At 40.3% G+C, this 19,565-nt stretch overlaps 3 protein-coding genes across 5 annotated transcripts; 2 read left to right on the forward strand and 1 right to left on the reverse strand.

Annotated features, from left to right (window-relative positions):
* The first annotated feature begins 973 nt into the window (after positions 1–973).
* Positions 974–9,399, forward strand: LOC113676195 (uncharacterized). Of its 2 annotated transcripts, XM_027192820.2 has the most exons (6): positions 974–1,335; positions 1,443–1,903; positions 5,460–5,849; positions 5,960–6,052; positions 6,274–6,396; positions 7,435–9,399. In XM_027192820.2, coding segments are annotated over exons 1-6 (1,299 nt in total). In that variant the 5' UTR covers positions 974–1,333; the 3' UTR covers positions 7,665–9,399. The 2 variants fall into 2 exon arrangements, with proteins under 2 accessions (XP_027048621.2, XP_089065781.1); XM_089209655.1 differs by lacking the exon at positions 6,274–6,396 and having other exon boundaries at positions 1,007–1,335.
* Positions 9,400–11,046: 1,647 nt separating this feature from the next.
* LOC113676201 (uncharacterized) lies at positions 11,047–15,327 on the forward strand. The gene is made up of 4 exons (XM_089209654.1): positions 11,047–11,977; positions 12,683–13,075; positions 13,161–14,216; positions 14,638–15,327. The coding sequence occupies exons 1-4, from the start codon at positions 11,548–11,550 to the stop codon at positions 14,820–14,822; spliced, it is 2,064 nt and encodes a 687-aa protein (XP_089065780.1). The 5' UTR covers positions 11,047–11,547; the 3' UTR covers positions 14,823–15,327.
* A 294-nt stretch (positions 15,328–15,621) lies between these two features.
* On the reverse strand, positions 15,622–19,499 carry LOC113676196 (uncharacterized). Of its 2 annotated transcripts, none has more exons than XM_027192823.2 (4): positions 18,613–19,499; positions 17,619–17,952; positions 17,167–17,285; positions 15,622–16,181 (listed from the first exon to the last, which is right to left on the reverse strand). In XM_027192823.2, exons 1-4 carry the CDS (start codon positions 19,124–19,126, stop codon positions 15,985–15,987), a joined length of 1,164 nt encoding a protein of 387 aa, XP_027048624.2. In that variant the 5' UTR covers positions 19,127–19,499; the 3' UTR covers positions 15,622–15,984. The 2 variants fall into 2 exon arrangements, with proteins under 2 accessions (XP_027048624.2, XP_027048622.2); XM_027192821.2 differs by having other exon boundaries at positions 15,911–16,193.
* Positions 19,500–19,565: the final 66 nt, after the last annotated feature.

Here is a 19,565-nt window from a genome sequence, read left to right on the forward strand (position 1 = left end):
GTGAGTCTTCCATTGGAGGTCTAAAGAACCGACTACGAAAAGATTGAGATACGGGCATCTTCACCTCTTTAATTTACACGCATTTCCATGCGTAGATTTTTTTTTCATCGTAATCTCTGTCATGGTCAGAGGATGGTCATTGTATCAAAATAGAAAAATTTTCAAAAGCAAAATAACTTTAAATCTAATTTTCAAAACAATGGCATACTGCAACTTGCAGTGCCCATGGAAGCGTGAAATAGAAAGGTAAGCAGTATCCTAACGCTAAGCAGGCCAGTGTGAATGGAGGATACATATAAACCGGGCACACGAGATTAGTGTGAATGCCTCTCTACCGTGCGCTAAGCAGCGAGAGAAGCGTGCAATTGAAATAGGCGAGTCGGTTTAGCGAAACCTAACCCCTAAGCGACTTACAGATGCCACCAGATCAGCCCAAGAAGGCGATACCATGGTGGCAGCAGTAAGTTGCCCTAACGCTTCCATGAGTCAGGAATTCTTGTAAATTAATTTATATAGAACTGGTGCTTACACCTCATCATTATGGGATATGACCTTAGCAGAAGCCTTTCCCAAGCACTGATACGCAGAGTTAAGTAAGAAAGTTACCTATATTAAGTTGTACATGAATATGTCTAGTGAGGTTTTCTATTTTACTTGACCAATACTGGACAAAGCTCATTAACTCGAGTTAGACGCATGCGTGAATAAAAGAATGAGCGCCTTATTGATCGAGAGATGAGCTTCTTTGCACAACAACGAATTTTGTCTCGATTAATATCTGTTCCTTATCAAATGATAAAGGCCTGCGGACGCTTTGTCTCTGTCTACACATAGATTGCATCTTTTAATCTAAACCATTTTGGTAGCTAGGTCACAGTTATCAGTATCACGTATGTCAAGTGTCTCATTTTCTCTGTGATATTCCAGTGATCTAATTGTAATAAACGTTGAAAATATTTACCACTACGATTTTTTTTTATTTTAGCTGTTAAAACATCTCGAAATTGGAGTGCAACTTAACATTGATAACTGTTGGTACCCTAATTCTAAGGTGTCTGAAAGACAATTCGAAGGAATCAAGGTTTCTTTATCTCTGACCTATTGTTCAAAACATCAAAGTGGTATTCAAAAGCAACCACCCGTTTCAGCCCCAAATTAGCCGAATTTGCATTCAGCGCCTTACGGCCGTAAGCACGCGCGTTCTTAACCCTTGTTTGGATTCCACCTTTCATTGTTTTATTTCAAATTTTGATTGACTTAATCACCGAAAACTTACGGATCAACCTGTTGTGAAAAAGCAAAGTGACGCACGCTTTCAAAAAATTATTCACGAATGTAAGTAATTGCTTATCTGTTTAGCGTTTAGATAAAACGAGTTTAACAATGAAGAGTGTCTTCAATGTCCTTCGAGGGGCAAGCTAACTTTTTTACATTTTCACTAGGTTGTATCCTAAACTCGTCGTCCTTCTTCTTGCGTCGTTTTCTAAAGAATTCTCGGAAGCTACGGGGCAATGTGGTCTTGTCAACAGAACCGAGCACGGACTTGACAAAGTCTGTGGTTACGAGTTTACCGCTCAATATGACTACAAACACCATTTCACTAGCGCCTCGCGAGCCGTACCGGCCCTCATACGTCTCCTTAAGAATTGTTCTGCAACGGTAAATACTATGATCTGTTCTCTGTTCGTACCAAGATGTGAGGAGGATATACCTGGACCATATTTACCCTGCAGGGCTGTCTGTTACGACTACGCAACGAGATGCCGAGAAGTTATCGCAGAGAAAGGACTGCAATGGACAGTCGCCATGTGCGACATATTACCTGGGCGAGATGACCCAAATACCAAACTAGGATACAGAGGAAGATGTTTTACACCGCCGAATTTCAAAGACAGCGGCAAAAGTAAGCGAATTATCTTAATGGTCTTTTAAAGAAGGCAAACTGTTACTATAAAATTCATAGAGCATGGCGCATCTTTTTAATAAAAACACTTCAAAGTATTGCATCATACTTTGGTAAGAAGGAAAATTACGATTACTATTGAAAAGAAAGAAGAAACAAACGATGTGTCACTCCTTCTATAAAAGGTCGTTTTAAACGTTATTTTTCAATAATACTTCGTGATCAAAATAATCCCTCACACACTAATATTTTTCGTATCGCCAAACGTGTTGTGTGTATTTGCCATCGCCGATTTGATTTGTCACTCAACTGTAGAACATCGTATAAAAATGAGCTATTTTATTTATTGTGAAACCAATTGCGATTGGCCGACGACACTCAACTTTTAACGCTTAAAATTTCAAAGGGATAAATCGTCAACTTAACATCAGCTGTTACACTGAAAAGGAAGCATATGTCTCCTTGCTTAGGTATTGTCGAAAAATGACGACTTTAATTATGCATGGTGTCTATGTGTTTACATCATTATAGAATATCAGCGCTATTTTGGCGCCAAAATTTCTCGACAGCTCTCCAAATATGTCACTAACCATGACAACCTGTATGTAGATAGCGGCATTTGAGGAATCTCTACATCAAGTGCAATTATTTTCTTTCAGCCATACACGAGTTTCTAATGTAAGAGTGAACTTAAGTGCTCTTTCATTCATCATGTCCCTATATGTCTGGTTTAAATACTGTTCTTGAAAGTGCACAGCTTGTTGCTATTTTTTCTGATTGATGTCCGGTTCTACGTGTTTGTAGAGGTAATAACATGATCTCGAGGCCAATTTGGTGTTAATGAGGGGGGCATGGGGATTTTCGGTTTTTGCGGTTTTGGCTATTTTTTTAGATCGGTTTTCGGTTTTTGTGCCAAAAAAATTCGGTTTTTTCGGTTTTGGTATACATTGCGGTTTGCGGATTTTCCGTATTTTAGCATTTGGTTTTCGGTTTTCGTGAAAAATATGATTCGATATTTCGGTTTTTGACCTATTTGGGTTCCTGTTTCTCTTCAATCTGAGCGGCAATTACGCGTCCCCACTGATCTCGAACAGCAGCTAAACGCAAATGTTATCGAGAGGAATGCGTGACAAACCAATTAAAATATCGTAGGGATCCCTTGGTAGCCTACGTGTAGCCGTACCCTCCTCCTCCCCGAAGGTGAGGGTGGGGAGGGGAGGGTACGGCTACACGTAGGGCAAAGCTAAGCACGGAACATTGCCAGATTTTCTTTATGAATGCCACCTCGAAGTTGGTGACCAAGTTACAGGCCACACGTGACTAATTGATTCAACATTTCAATAGAATCTCCAAACTTTCAGGTCCTAGTTCGCAAATGGAAATGTTAGATTAGGGATTTTCGATAAAACTTTCCAGAGCTATAGCTTTTTGCGACTGCAAAATTGCAATCCTATCGAGGACTTTTGTGCGAATTTCCTTAATTTAATTAGGCGCCATTACCAGCTGCTGAGTCCGCAGAGACCACACTCGAGGTACTCGAAGGAGCATCCGTCAATTTAAGCAGATACTGGAAGATACGAATGCCAAGTCCATGGCATTCATAAATCCTGTAATGAAATAAGTGTAGTTTACTCCATACGCTCCACTTGACACCACTGTATCGATCAGGGTTTTAATAACTGGGATGTGAACATGTATCGGTTTTGACAGTTCTACATGAGGTTTTCGGTTTTGATCGAATTTTTTTCGGCTTTACGGTTTTTAAGAGATTTTTTCTACGGTTTTGCAGTTTCTAATCGGCCTCAATGCCCCCCTCGTTGATAAATACGAGTAAATTTTTCAAAGACAATAAAGTTGCCTTTGAAAAACTTGCAAGTGCTTATCACACCAAATTGCAAGAGGATCATGTTCTTACTTGTTAACGATTTACATGAAAAAGTATCTCAGAAAGGCAAAACAGACGAAATTTTGATAACGTGGGCGCGCTGTTTGTAATTTGCACTCGTGTTACAACTGTGCACTCGTATGCCATGAGAATACACTAGTTTTCAGCCAATCAGAAGCGGGTAAATTTTTCTTGCACATTACTCTACTGATTAACCAAGGGTATCAGGGTACTCAAGCGTCCAAAACAATTAAAACAATGGTTTAATTCTGACTTAAAACCAATGTAAACTTTCGGAGGAAAATGAGTGAGCCCCAAAATGACGTACTCTAAGTGAAAGATTGAATTCTACAGCCATAAAAATGGGGAGTTACTACGTCACGGGCGACGGCCGGGGAAGAAAAAATGTCCGAAATACGAGTGGTCAGCGGTCAAATAGCTTTAATAGTGCATGTAGAAACAATTCATTTGTATTTCCAGTCAATAATCGTGTTATAAATCCCAAAATGTTAACACTATACTTTGCTAAATAAAAAGTTTAGCAAATATTTCAAAAGTGTTGACTGTACATCCATTTTTCACCGTTTTTAACAATGGGTGGATGCAAACTTATTTAAGACTCAAAAAATATAAAAATCAAAAACTACATTTTTGTAGGGTTGTTTAGCTTTTTATTTTTCCGGAAAAAACAGTCGAGATTGCAAAATTCAAGTAAAAAGGCAAGCCAACTATGATTAAGCCTTGCACAACCGGAAGTCAAGATACTTTTTTTTTCGTCACATTAGTTAAAAAACCTAAATATCACTCTTCCTGATGCCTTTTCCAGATTCATAGATGCTTTTCCCGATGTCTCCGTTGGTTAATATAGCAGTAAAAAATATTGTTGCAGTCAAAGCTTTTGGAAAATTTCTTGACTTTAATTAGCGAAGTATAAGTAGAACTTGGTACCATTTCGGCTACACAACACGATTGTTTTCTGCAACCACAAATGGTCTGTCACCATGTAAAGTATAAAAGTTGTTGACCACTCACATTTCGGACTATTTTTCTTTCCCGGCACGTCGCCCGTGATGTAGTAACTCTTGAAATGTGACTCTACTCTCTCTAAGTTAATACAAATTTTCTTATTGATTTTTATTTTTGTTCGTTTGTTTTTTATTTCTTACCAGAGTATTGTTCCTTGCGTAGTAAGCGTATCTTTAAGTTTTAAAAAATCTTTGTTTCTCTCAAACTGGGACTGAATTATTTTAAAAAGTTCAAACTAAACGTGGAAATTACGATTAAAAATAGGAATTTATGTTCTGTTCAAAGGGGATACCGGGTGGAGAAGGAGTGTTAGCCCTTTAATTCCCAAGATCTCATTAGTAATTCTCCTTACTGTCTGTCATACAGTTCTTGTGATGTTAGTCTGGAGAATTTGGTATTGGATCAACTTATAATCCGCTAACTGATATTTTTCGTAATTCTCATCACTTGTCTGCTTGATGTTGTATCGATATTGTAAAGAGAAATTCTGTCTTGGTCACTCATGGGAGTTAAAGGGTTAAGTGAGCGCCTAAAGGATCCATGACGACCGAGCTTCACATTCATGCAAGAGCCTGAAACAGGTCATAACCAAATTGTTTACTGATTATATTTTTTCTCCTTTTTTTTCATTCGTTATTTGTTTAGCGTACAAACACAATTGCTCAGATATAGTTGTCCCTGCTTGCAAAGGAATACCGGGCTACACTCAAACAGTAGTTTCAGAAGCGATACAACTACGATACCAGAGGTACATCGATGGCACCATCGGCCAGAGAACCAACGGCACCTGTTACGAGAAACGGAAAGAAATCGTGTGCGCTGAGAATTTGCCGGGATGTATCGATGGCTCGGCTGCCTTCCTCTGCAGAGACACTTGTGAAAAGTTCTTTAATACGTGCAAATCGCCATTCTTTTATGAGAAAGATATGTGTATGGAATTTCCGAGCAGAGAATCCACTCCTAAGTCTGCATCGGTATGCAAACAGACCCACTGGCCTCGTGCAGAGAATTGGAATTTTTCTGCAACACCGACCGGTATGAATATAATATAAATCTTACTTGTTACTTTAGCTGCATTCCAGCAGTCGGGACTCCTACAAATTCAAATTCTTGAATTAAAAAACTTTAATCATTTACCTTCACAGGTCAACCCTCTACTGAAGGTGTAATGACATCCTTTTCTCGAAGTCCGACTACATCCAGTTCACATGGACACGAAGGAATTACAAAACATACAGGTGCTGAATAAGAATCACAACAAAAGTAACTGACCCGGGGTTATATGGTAAAAAGTCTGCTCTCGGACCAAGTGCCCTCTCCAGCATGAGTTTTTCCCATTTATACACCTGGGTGAAAAGGAGCACTGAAAGCGTAAAGTGTCGTGCCCAAAAACAAAACATAGTGACGCAGCCAGGCTTATGATTACCACCCCCTTGCAACAAATGATTTTCCCTTTCAGATCAATCCTCATCCGTTTCTACTAGAGGTACAAAAATTTTTGTCCCTACAAAAATTTTCGCCCATTCTCAAGGGACAGATATCCTCAGTTCACCTCAACCCAAAGGGACCACAAAACACACAGGTACTGAATGTGGTGATAATACGTAATTGAATCGAGGTTAGATACAGTCGGCTTATGACTAATTAAACCCTGTTCAAACGGTCCTGATAGTTGATAAAATCACGCGATGAGATTGTAAACAGATATGGCGCGCTCTGCGGTCGGCAATTTCGGTGGCATTTGGGATTTTAGGCAAGAATCTGAGAGTTAAAGATACTCAAGCCTACCAGAAGATGATGAGAATGAACTACGTGATATTCTGCGACATTTTGACGGCTAGTGTAGTCGTTTTACCATTTGCCATTTCGGTTTAAGCTCGTTTTCAGCAAAACTGTTGACCGAAAAACTATCATTTATTATGATCCGCTCGTTCAAAAGGCCGCAAAAACTATTATCAACTATTATGTCGAATTTGAACATGTCCAAACTATATAATAGTTGACGATAGTTGATGATAGTGCATGACAAATCGTGTTCAAACACGCACGATAGTTGAACGGCTATCATCAATTATCATGACTGGGCTTAACGATTGGCCTGGCTCACTAGTACTGGTACCAACCCCGGACAAGTCATGGTGTTACGGTATTGGGCAAGACACTTTTCTCCCTTGCCTCTTAAATCTTACTGACTGACTTTAGGGGAGTCACCTACATTGGTCAGCGTTGATGAACATATATGTTTCCGGGGGATAGGAAGAGAGAAGCAGAATCTCCCCAACAACTCATATAGCGGATTGCTTTTTATGGAGATTTGAGCGAATCTCTCTTGACAACTAGTCACGGTGTTGTAAAATCTTATGATTGACCTCCTTGTGCGTCCCCGACGTTAAACCGCGTCGTGTTATGTCAGGTTTGCCAATCACAGTGGCTTAAAATCTCTCGATTCTATGCAGCTGGAGAAGTAATTATTCGATCCCGAAATTGGGTCAAACTGGTACACGACTAAAGTGTCCACCGCCCTCCGATTGAAGGTTCTTCTTGCCTATCTTTAAGTCTTACGAGATTCCAAATTGCTAATTTCAAAATTTTTTTCTTCTTTTTTTCATCTCCCATTCAGAAAAACAACTTCCCGGGATCCACGCAAGAAAATCAACTAAGGACGAGGACTCTAAAACAAACAAAGTAGCAATCGGGCTTATTGCAACTTTCATTGTGCTTCTTGTGATTGCGATAGGAATTGTAGGGGTTTTGTTTTACAGGAAGAAACGAAGAAGTCGTCAATTTGACTATCAGAAACAAATACTCTACTCGGAGGGCAAAGCAGACGAATTTGAAATTTTTACTTGATCTTCATATAGCTGATGGAACTGAAAGCTTTTCTTCTATGTGCATGGATCAGTTTTCTTAGCTTCGTACACGTATGTTCAAATGATTTCGTTTTAAAAACGAGGCCAAGAAAGTTTACTTAGATATACCAGGCGTTTACTGAGGGAAGTCAGTAGTACATAAGAACATGGAGGGTCGTAAAAGTTATTTAATGAAAATTGTCGCCATATACAACCGACAGTAGATTTAATTCGCTTTTTAACTCTTTCTCTAAACTGATAAGATAGGGCCTTAACAAGGTTCGAGGCATAACATTATCGTAGGGCCTGTTTACATGGAGGTGGGGGACCCCAGGTAGGTGAGGTAACCCGCCTAGCCGTGGTCGAAAAATAAAACGCGTTTACATGCAGTCTTACAACCCCGGGGTGCTGGGGTGTTGTTGCGCATGCAATTAAGGAGTTTGAGCAGAGGCTTCCCAAGCTCACATCTTGAAAAAGACGAAAGATCAATTCTCAGACACATATGTATTTATGAAAGCGTCACGCGTTGTGTTACGCGGTGTTTGGTTTAGCGAGAAACCGTTAACTTACGTTATATACAGAATAATTTGGGAAACCAAATATGGTCGATTTACAACGCTAAATATTCCGAAATGTGAACATTTTACACTCCTTGTGTGTCCGTTGCGTTTTCTGGTGATTTCTGTCATGAGACGGCTAGGAAATGTACAAAGTTTTAAAACACACGTTTCGCTTTTGAGCTTTTTGCCGTGAACGCGACCCCGGCTAGGCGGGTTACCCCACCTTAACACGTTTACATGGCAAATTGTCACCCCGGCTGACCCCACCTAGTAGACCGGGTAACCCGCCTAGGCGAGTCACCCCACCTATCATGTAAACGCGATCAAAATGAAATAAGAAATCATATGGACAGGCGGGTTACCCCACCTAGTCGGGTTACCTCACCTACCCGGAGTCCCCCACCTCCATGTAAACAGGCCCATAGTCTTTGTAGACTGATGAGGCACATCGCCTTTAAACTTTGGCAAGCTTACTAGGACTGAATCGTTGAAAGTAAATCACTCAAATGACTGGAGAATATTGTAATAGAAACAGGGACCCTGTGCAAACTGTGGGACCGTTTGTATTTATAGATTTATAGGAATTGCATGGGAATTTCGAAAAGCTTCATAAATTCGAACTAAATTGCAACGAATATTCTCTTTTTACGTGAAAAGTAACGTACTCAATTTACCTGGAATGCACAAAGGGGGTAGGTTCTAAAGAATCTGTAGTGCTGCGTCGGTGAGGGGTTTTACAAGATTATACGGTTTTATTAGTTGATAGTGTAAATTGTCCACCGTTGAGTTTCTAGAGCTGATGGTCCGAGCGTTAAGCCTTCGTCAGAGCGAATGTGACTTTAGGTAACCGCCTTCAAATCGCTAGAGTTCGCCGTCTCTACCCTCGGAAACGATTATACCCTAGATTTCTCGAAAATCAAATATGCAAACGGTCACATCATTTGAATCGGTTCCAGTGGGATAGGGTTTGTTGTTTACCATTAGCAAGAAAAGATTGACTTCTACTCTTGCCATTGGTAAATAAAACGTCTTGTTAAGGGTAAGTTAAACTTACTTTGGTCTCACAGACTTACTTCTCCACGAACACGCACGTTCATTAATTAAGTGAGCCATCATAAACGTAATATTTTACCAATATAAGAAAATGGTGAAATAAATTTAGGAAAAAACTTTTAAGCCTGCTCTTCAGTTATTTCATTCCAGAGCTCGAAAACATTAACGAACATGTAAATGGTCTGTCCGCGATGTTAAATCTTGAGAATTGTAATTGTTGTCGAAGTGCAATCGATCGGCAGTCTTCTTCCTTTGGACCTCTCGTTCTGTGGCCTCTCTTTGAAATTACAGGGACCGCGCAGAGGGAGGGGCTGGGGGGGGAGCTTTAGCCCCCTCACTTTTTTGCAAAAATAAAGTAAATTTAACAAAAAATAATTTAACAAAAATAACGGAGCCAAAAATAGCACCCCCCCCCCCCCCACCACTCAAAAATTTGCCGCGCGGTCCCTGAATTAGATGTACTTACTGTAAATCTCAGTGAAAAATTGATACCTTTTACTTCGATGGGCGTTCTAAATTCTCTATCTTCATTTGAAAAGCAGGCTGCTTTTCACAATACAACTCCTGCAGAGGTCTCAGTTTTTACCTTTGTTTTGACTAATTCACATCAGACCAAGGCAATTACGAAACTTCCTCCAAAGACTTCACTTTCGATGTCGTTTTCGAAAGTCCTCGTTTTGATTAAGAGTTCAGAGGAGACAAAGTCATCGTCCAAAACTATTTAAAAGTATTAATTTTGTAACATTAAAACGTAACAATATGGAGGTGCGGAAGGCCGCAATATTACCTTCCGTAAAAATTTTATCGCGGTTTATTGCGGTATTTATTTGTGTACCAGTCAGAGTAACACTTTCGCTAGAAGACAGCTGAATTAAAATCAGTCCTAATATCTTATCAAAATCGAAGCTCGGGGGAAATGTGTACTTCTAAACCATCTAAACCATAATAGTCAAATTTACAAAGTATTCAATGAAAATGGCATGACGGATCGACCACATCAAAGGTGAATAGATTACTTAAACTTAATAAAAGTTTCCGGAAACTAATATTTGAGGCTTACTTTGAAGACAAATTAAATAAACTTTTTAGATACTGGCAATACAGAAAAACATTTGCATGCACCCTGCTAAGGTTGACCGAATATTAAATTGCTCAGTTGACTTTTGTAGTCAGTTTCTTCTATTCATCATTTCATCGGGATTAATTCATTAACATATAGCCAAAAGCTGGCCCGAAATTGAATTCATAAATACAGTGGAGTCTTTGTTGTCTGAACCGCCGAAAAGTCACGTGCTTTTTACTACGTCATCCCTCGCAGGAGGACACGAAGCACACGTGAAAGTCATGCTTCTTAGTCGTGAGTTTGGTTGCGGAATCTTTTAAACTTTTGGACTTTCGCAACGAGGGAGGTTAACAAACGCGATAACTGAGCTTACGATTGCCTAATTGCTAACAGCTGTTTGTGAATACCTAACTTCCTCTCCAACATCGTGTGTGAAGCCAGCGTTTTGCTCTGGATAGAAAAATTTTAAAATACCATAAATGAATACCGTAAATGAATACCGTAAATTTGATGATATCGCCATCTTGTTTTAGAAATATATACAATTTATGGAGTCAAACGTACAAAGGTTTTGTTCGCTACCGACATCTATTGTAGGCAAGAAAAGAAATTATCTAAGCAGGTGAACTGAAATTAAAGAAGTTGGCCGACAAGAAGTCTAAAAAAAAACAGGCTTCGACGAAATTTGACACCGCGTCTGTCAGAAGATAATTTATTTTCTTGTTTATCACAGGCGCTAGTCAAAATGTAATTTATTTCATTCAAGTGTAAATTTATTTCTTTATTCATGTTCTTGAGGCTCGACTAATTTGCTTGATATCCATAATGAATTGAGAGACTGTGCGTTGTCCTAATAAAGACCCAAGTCTGGAAACTTGTGTTTTTTCAACCGCGATATATTGCTGTTAGAGGGGTTAATAAGGCCAATATATTATTTTTCATTCTTAAAAAAGATCAGGCGGAAGTCACCTTAACACTTAGTTAAATGATCAGTTGCTCCATATACCCGAGCGAAGCTCGGCCTTTGCATGAATTTCCGATTTGATAATAGAGATTGGTGGGTCTTGCAACTCATTTCGATATTTATGCGTGCCTGTCAAGCAAATTCATGAGTCAGCGGATTCCTACTCACGCACATAGCGAACGTTTCCTTATTGTCGAGTGGAGTGGGAACTCATATTGTCAATGTGTCGCTAAAAAAGTTGACAATGTGGATTCTCGCTGGTTTATTACTCGTTTCTTTGGAGACCCTACTCCTCGACTTTGCTTCTGGTGGAATATGTCAGCCGCTCAACACAACTTTGTTCAATAGCTGCGTACAGGCGGGTTATTACAATTCTTCCGCATTTGATTCTGGCAGACAAGGAGAACTTGCAAGTCTTATTTTCAACATGCAGAAGAGGTTTAACTGCTCTTCGTTGACTAATCTCATGACTTGTCCGCTTAATCTTCCAATTTGCCAATCGACGAAGCTACCTTGCAAAAGTACGTGCAAGAAGTTTCTCTCTGACTGTAGGAACGTGTCAAGCGAAAACGATGGATTAAAAGCATTATTCCACGGCCTTTGCGGGGTTCTTCCGTCGACCCGATGTACGTCACATTCAACCCATTCTAATGACAGTGGCACGGATAATTCTGGTAAGTAAACGAAAATTTCACGGTAGTGTATGCGGGCCAAGGTTCGATATGCAATACAATTATGCCTGGCGGGTTACATGGAGATTTGAATATTTAAACAATTTTCTTTCAACCGTGGTATTTGTTACCGCTGAACGTTACACAAAACTGATTGCAATATCAACAATTGTGCATAACCTCGAGGATCACGCTAAAAACATGCGATTGTCATGCATCGATGATTCTACGCTCAACATTTGGCGCGGCTTCAAAAATCGAAGCCATGGTAAGAAGTTATTTGGAGCAACTTCAGAATACCCCGCAACTTATTTACATGTCATTGAATAAGAATAGCGTCTATTGTGTTATGCCTCGATCTTCAAAGCCTCCCGACACATGTAAATGAGTTGCGGGGTATTCTGAAGTAAATGAGTTGCGGGGTATTCTGAAGTTTAGCCAGTTATGGAGCAGTTATTTTTAATTTTGCAGGTGTCCTCCTATTCCCGTATGCAAAATAATAAATAATAAAATTTTTCCCTTTCGCTGTTTGCTTTCTAACTGAACTGAAATTACTATAAATTTTTTCTAAAATATATTTTTAAAGTTTGATTGCAGACAGTTTCTTTTTGCCCAAAAGTATATGCTTAAGCGTCACTCAAAAGAAGACCTCAAAATATAAAGTTATTTGAACTTTTGTTGTGTTCTTTATGTATATTCATTTTTCAGATATCACATGTCACAAGCTTGTTTTGAAAAAATGTAAAAATATGGGCTATAATTTTACATCTGTTACGACTAAATATCAGAAGTTGGTGGAGTCAAGTACTATCTTCCATCAAGTCGATAGAAACTCAACAAAGCTTCGAAAAGTTATCTGCATGGAGATAGCGCCGCCATGCGATAAACAAAACAGCGGTAAATTACAAGTTCCCTGTAGGTCTTTGTGCAATGATGCATTTAACGAGTCACCTTCACAGTTTATGAAAGTCTTCAAAAACCAGAGATACTGCTCAGCTTTGCCGAATGCAACCACGAGTAGACAAGAGTTGTGCCAACTCAAGACTTGGCCGGATAATGCTTATTATCCCAGCGGTTTGTGGATGTCTCTTAATAAGAAAGGTATTTTACGGATTTTTTAACTTATTTTTTCTAAAAGCAAGTAGTTAATAGTTTTAACGTCTTTGTTTATGTCTGTATCTTTTAGCGCCACAACAGAAGAATCCAACGACGCTAACCGCATCAGAAACCAAAACAACTCAACTAGTCATGCATCAAACGTCACGAATTTTAAACACGCTTAAATGGTCAACTCATGCCCTTACGTCCTCACCAATAGCTGCCACTACCGCGCACCAGTCAACAAAAAAAATGTCTACGCCTGCACCTTCTGCTACAGGACCCACCGGTGTTACATCTGGAATCAGTGGAAATACCTCTTCACCATCGATTATGATAATTGCGCCAACATCAACGATCGAGGTAACCACGCCTGAAACGTCGACCTCCAAAACCGTGTCGCCTGCGTCCACCACTGAGGCACCCATACCTTCACCATCGGGTAAGGCAACCACGCCTGCAACTTCTACTAATGAAACCATACCGGCAGCACTTAGCACTAAGGCTGCCAAACCTTCACCATCGACCAAGGTAACCATGTCTGCATCTCCTATAAATAAACCCAGCTCACCTGTGCCTAGTACTGAGGAAACCACATCTTCGCCACCAACCACGGACAAGACGTCGGCTTCGACGACAAAGGTACCCACGCCTGCATCTCCTACTAATAAATCCAGCACACCTCTGTCTAGCACTGAGAAAACCACATCTTCGCCACCAACCACGGAGAAGACGTCGGCTTCGACGACAAAGGTAACCACGCCTGCATCTCCTACTAATAAATCCAGCACACCTGTGTCTAGCACTCAGAAAACCAAATCTTCGCCACCAACCACGGACAAGACGTCGGCTTCGACGACAAAGGTAATCACGCCTGCATCTCCTACTAATAAATCCAGCACACCTCTGTCTAGCACTGAGAAAACCACATCTTCGCCACCAACCACGGAGAAGACGTCGGCTTCGACGAAAAAGGTAACCACGCCTGCACCTCCTACTAATAAATCTAGCACACCTCTGTCTAGCACTGAGAAAACCACATCTTCGCCACCAACCACGGACAAGACGTCGGCTTCGACGACAAATGTAACCATGCCTTCGCCTATTACTACGCCCACATCAAGAACCAAAGGAACCGAAAAAGGTAAGATCCGATCAGGGAGATTTTTGTCATGTCATCCTCGGAATTAATTGAATCGCAGTTTAAAAGAGATGCATGTGTGTTTACTTGGAGATGATTGCGTCATAGCCTGCAGCGTAAACTTTCCCTCGAAAGGTCTTCTTTATAAAAGACCATTTACTATTTATTTTTTTGTTGGGGGGGGGGAGGGGGGGTCGGAAGATTCCTGGGAGGGGATGGGGATCAATTGTCACTATCAGAGTAAATGGGGGGGGGGGACCATATGAAACATGAGCGCCATGGTTGGGGGGAATCATGAAAATCACAACTGCAAACTTAAAATCTTTTTGCGACACATCCAAAATCCTTCGAGCCTTCAGGCAATTATCAGTAAGCAGTCACAAAACAAACCTGATATTTGACGTATCTGTCTGTTATTTCGCAGGTTCGTCCCCGAAAGTGAGCGCGAGTAAAGATGGCAAAATGTCAGGAGGAACTATTGCGGGTATTGTGGTTGGTGTGATCGCTCTCATTATTGCCATTGCAGCTGGTGCTGTTTGCTTCAGAAGGCACCGTCGAGTTAAAAGCCAATACATGCACAGTCTTATGGTGGATATGGACGAGCTGTAAGAAACTTAACGACTGAGATGCAAGTCTTTTCTGATCTTGCAGTCATCACGTTTTTTGATGCTGTTGATTCCACCAAAAGAACATGGTATTTCATGAATACAAAGGCAAGTTAAAATGGTCTTCGTGACAGCTTGAAGCAGAAGGAAATTAATTCCTTAGGTTTACATCAGTTTGACTAGGTACAGCAAGAATTAGTTTTCGTAAAAGAGGAATGAGGAAGCAAAAATGGATTAGTTATTCGTAGGTCCCCCCAGATAGAAGGTTTTTTTTTTCCTACTCTGTTTTGTGGTTAGTTTTGTTGGTTTTCTTGAGAGCAATTTGGTATCTTACATTTGTTGGTTTTGCAATACACGCTGTGATTAAAATCATTCCTTAGTTCGGATAGTATTATACTTAATGAGAAATTACGAAAGGATGTCTGTGTCGTCAAATCTTGAAGTTTTAGACTTAAACTAAATTAAATGTCAAACGAGATCACTTCTCAAATAAAACACTTGTAGTGAAAGACATTTTTGGTTATGTCCCGCTTCATAAAAGTCAAACCAAGCCCTGATGGAAAAAGAAAGTCGCAGCTTGATTTTTCGGTTCAGTACATCGATAGAGCGGCGGTTTATCCCAGGGGGTGGTGTCATGTTCAGTACATCGATAGAGCGGCGGTTTATCCCAAGGGGAGGTAACATGGTCATTACATTAATAGAGCGGCAGTTTATCTTAGGGGGAGGTAACATGGTAGATACATCGATAAAACGGTGGTTTATCCCAGGGGGAGGTGTCATGTTCAGTAGATTGATAGAGCGCCTAGGGGGAAGTGTCATGTTTATTACAATGATGGATCGGCCAATAATACGGTGTAATAAACACATAAACACGAGCATTTCTTACACAGCGTTGAGGGGTTAGATAAGATCGAGGCCGTGTTAGAAAGAATAAACTGGAAAATTTTGATTCAAACCTCATTAAAAACTTATAACAGATATAAAACATAAACAAAAAGAACTAACATCACAAAGCAAAAGCTAGTCTGAAAATGAGACCGGGGAACTCTCTGAATCTGCCCCTGACACACGAAACTATTCCAGGAGTCTATATTTTTCCAGCAAGTAATTTTAATAGACTTTGATGTTGCAAAAAAAAGAAAATGAAATCCTTAAACAATTTATTCCTACTCTTCGGTTGTGAAATCTTGTTGTCTTTTGTAACCTAGCCAGCTAGCAGGAGTAACTCCGCGCCACTTCCACCAGATGAGCGCCGCCAGTCCGAGTGCAACAATAATGAGGGTTGTCAGGACAGCCACGGCAACGACCCACCCTTTGGGTCCTTCATCAATATGTTCCACTGATGGTGGTTCTGTGCTGGGTTCTGTAAAACGATCTATTCTTTGATTAGCCCTTTGCTCCCAAAATCTAAATAGTAACTCTCCCAACTGTCTATTATTCATTCCTTAGCATATCAGATCTGAGAATTTGGCGTTGAATCATTGTTTTTTTCTTTTCACCCAAGCGATATGACTCTTGACAATGTTGAAAAAAAAAATGAGCTTTCTTTACGACATACTGTCGAGTTCTTAAACAACAAAGAAACAGCATGTATAAATCTCATAACGTGAACGTTAAAGCACTTGGTTAGTACGCTTCCAGATCCTAAAACAAGTCGAAAAGCTGGTGCGCCTGCATTTCATGTAATTAGGAAAATGACCTATTGGTCACTCCTAAGAGTGAAAGAGTTTAATAATAATAAATTATTGCCAATATGCTATGCGACATAGAATTTCACAGAAATCGTCGCAATTTTGACGAGTTTTTATTTGTTCAGGGAGTAGTAATGAAACCATGAAAAATGAAAATATGATTTTATGTCCTGAGAAGCTTACAAAGCATTGGCTTTTTTGTTCCAGTATTTAGTCTTTTGTGTGCTCGACCAAAGAAAAGGCGAAATTTCGAATCAAGCCTCTTGTCGCTTGATTTCTCAAAGCGGATACAAAACCTCAAATCACGCAAGCTTGATACTGAAGGTACATTCTTCAACAAAGAAAGTATCGTTTACTCTGTTATATAACTAATATCCAGGTTCCTCTTGATATAACCCTTACCACAACAAAGGGTTTGATTAAATTTGATTAGCACAATATTTCAGAAGCCAAAAGAGCAAAACTCAGGAAAACCCTTGAACCCCTAAGAGTGTTTAGCATCTAATTTGTCCTCTACACTATCACCCCTGAATAACACACCGGGATGAAGGAAAAGATCACTAACTTAAGAAGGTTTTAATTATTAATTAAATGGGATATACGTAGAGAACAGTATGTATACTGATGTTAAAGTGTAAATGTTGAATGAAGGCTCACCTTCTTTATAATACCTCAGCCACGAAAATGGTTCAGGCCAGTCTGTGCGATCACAAAATCCATGACTCGTGTTACCCGGTGCTAGGAAGGCACACATTTCTGCACCCATGAAATTGTCACTGAAACAATAGCACGGACGCAATTGCGATTAAGCATTACCTTGGAAGAAAAAAAACCCTACGGGACTAGACATGATTTAACGCCGGTGTGTGTGTGTGTGTGGGGGGGGGGGGGGGGAGGTTTTGTTTGGGGATATTTCAAACAGTTCGCCAGTTATCGTTTATATTCTTGGCTGATGTGAGACAATGTCATCCAACTGTGTCATCCAGGAACACACCACTTTTAGAATGCCGTCGCCTTAACTCGGATCTCCCCATAAAAAGCTCAGCGCTCCAAACTTTAGGGGAACGCCTCTCCTGTACTTCTACAACACTTATAAGATATACGCTTACCTGAAAAAATCTGGACATTTCCTTTGAATATCATCACAAACCGATCTGCACAAGGATTTTAATTTGGGACTCCCTTCCTCTGGAAAACATGGAGGGAACAGGTCTCCACAGAATAACTTTTTGATGTCTGTTGAGCAATCCGGAAACTTTTCCGCCTGCTTTCTCACAAGAAAGGGAAAATCTTGATCTAAATCTTGCCCGTCGCCATATGTCTTGTTGTAGAAGATCTTGTAAAACGTCTTCTGAACTGACTCCGCAAATATAGTATGATTGTAAAAACCCAGGTTTTTGCAGGCGGGAAAGATCAAGTTTTGACAGCCGCGATCAAGAGGACCTATAGTCAAAGCAAAGAAAAACGAAAAAGTTAAACAAACAGCTTTTAGAGTGCATACCGACTGACTTTCGTTAGGCCAAAAACGAAACAATGACAAAGGACGATCAGCGATCCATCAGAACTAAGATAATTTGGTTTTATATCAACTGAGTTGATAACGTATATTGGCCACCGTAAAAATTCATAAAGCTAACGTTTCGAGCGTTAGCATTTCGTCAGAGCGAATAAGCGGTGAGGTAACGCTCGAAACGTCAGCTTTGAAACTTTAAGTGAAGTAAAGCAAACACAATTGTTTAAAATTGTACTCCGAGTTTTATAACAGCAGTCTTCATCGGGATTCATCGCCTTGAACTTGCCAACAGTTGCAAGGCTTTTTCCGTGACAATATCTTTTCCTCCCTCCCTCCCTCAGTCAGGTTATCAGCAGAACCAATCCACCTCCTGCATAATTTACGTCGGAGAGGAAGTTAAAAAAAACAAAACAGCTTGTTCTCGGGGTTAAAATGAAATACGAAAACGCGTAGTAAAGCGAGGAAAAAAGAAGGAGGACTATTTACCCATTCTGTTGCTTTGCGCCGGCATTAATGCACCGTTGCTTTCAACACCTGGAACTGGGTTTATTTTGGTGGATAAAATAAACAAACAGACTCTACAAACTTACTCGATATGTTGTTATTTGGAGTGAAGCCAGGCGGCTCGAAGCATTTCTCACTACTCGCTGTTTCATTTGGTAGAATCAAACACCAAGCTAGAAACAAGTCCATGTATAGTTCACGGTAGTCACTTGTGTCATTCTGACACTGCTTCAAAAGCTCTCCGCATACTCGCCTGCAAGGATAGACGCGCGTTCCCTTCGAGCTACACTTGGGCACGAAGAACGAACATTCCATCGCTGTGGCCAGACCAAGAGTTGAGCAATTTCTCCACTCCTCTATCACGAACGTCAAAAAACCAGCGGCTTCGGCTTGACGCTTCGCTGTGAATTCCTTGGGAAATGATAGCGTGCTGTTGTATCCACCTTTTGTGCAGAAGTCAAAATGTCCATCCGCAAGGCTAACACATTTGCCTTCGAGCGATTCATCACAGACGACGGTTAGAATACTCAAGCTGCATATTAACAGCACTATGATCTTGATAAGAAAGCAGCCTGGCAATGCTGGCGAATGAACAGGCATAATACGTGATGCTACAGTTCTTTCTTCACGTCAAAATGTTTGTGCTTCGTAATTTAATATCGTATTCCTGCTGCGAGGTGTCACTTGATAACAACATTGGCTGATATTCACTGCTGTAGGTCACGATATCTGCATGATTCGTTGCATTTACATACTATCTATAACGCCGCTGAGAATATACCTAGGGCGCAGTTTTCAACGCCATGTGCGTTGCTTGAGCGTTACTTAAAGTGTTTTTTTTTTTTTTGGCCGTTTTTGCCGAGTTTGTTTTAGCAAAGGATTTTAGGCTGTGTGAGAAGCAATAACTTCGAATCGTCACCGGATCGATCCTCATTTGTCATTCGTTGTTATACTGAACAAGATTACAAGGAATCTGGACGCAAAGAAGTTGTTGCGTCGTATTTATTTTCAGTTGCCAAGCGTAGCTGGCCCCTACAAT

The sequence above is a fragment of the Pocillopora damicornis genome, chromosome 6 (genome assembly GCF_964200805.1).
Source record: "Pocillopora damicornis chromosome 6, jaPocDami1.2, whole genome shotgun sequence".
Lineage (NCBI taxonomy): Eukaryota > Metazoa > Cnidaria > Anthozoa > Scleractinia > Pocilloporidae > Pocillopora > Pocillopora damicornis.

Coding starts and splice junctions, on each gene's coding strand:
- LOC113676195 (XM_027192820.2), top strand. Junction 1,904..5,459: donor TTTCAAAGACAGCGGCAAAA/GTAAGCGAATTA, acceptor TTATTTGTTTAG/CGTACAAACACAATTGCTCA. Junction 5,850..5,959: donor TTTTTCTGCAACACCGACCG/GTATGAATATAA, acceptor TTACCTTCACAG/GTCAACCCTCTACTGAAGGT.
- LOC113676201 (XM_089209654.1), top strand. CDS start 11,548: ATGTGGATTCTCGCTGGTTTATTACTCGTTTCTTTGGAGACCCTACTC. Junction 13,076..13,160: donor GATGTCTCTTAATAAGAAAG/GTATTTTACGGA, acceptor TGTATCTTTTAG/CGCCACAACAGAAGAATCCA. Junction 14,217..14,637: donor AACCAAAGGAACCGAAAAAG/GTAAGATCCGAT, acceptor GTTATTTCGCAG/GTTCGTCCCCGAAAGTGAGC.
- LOC113676196 (XM_027192821.2), bottom strand. CDS start 19,126: ATGCCTGTTCATTCGCCAGCATTGCCAGGCTGCTTTCTTATCAAGATC. Junction 17,286..17,618: donor AAATGTCCAGATTTTTTCAG/GTAAGCGTATAT, acceptor CTATTGTTTCAG/TGACAATTTCATGGGTGCAG. Junction 16,194..17,166: donor GCTGAGGTATTATAAAGAAG/GTGAGCCTTCAT, acceptor ATCAAAGAATAG/ATCGTTTTACAGAACCCAGC.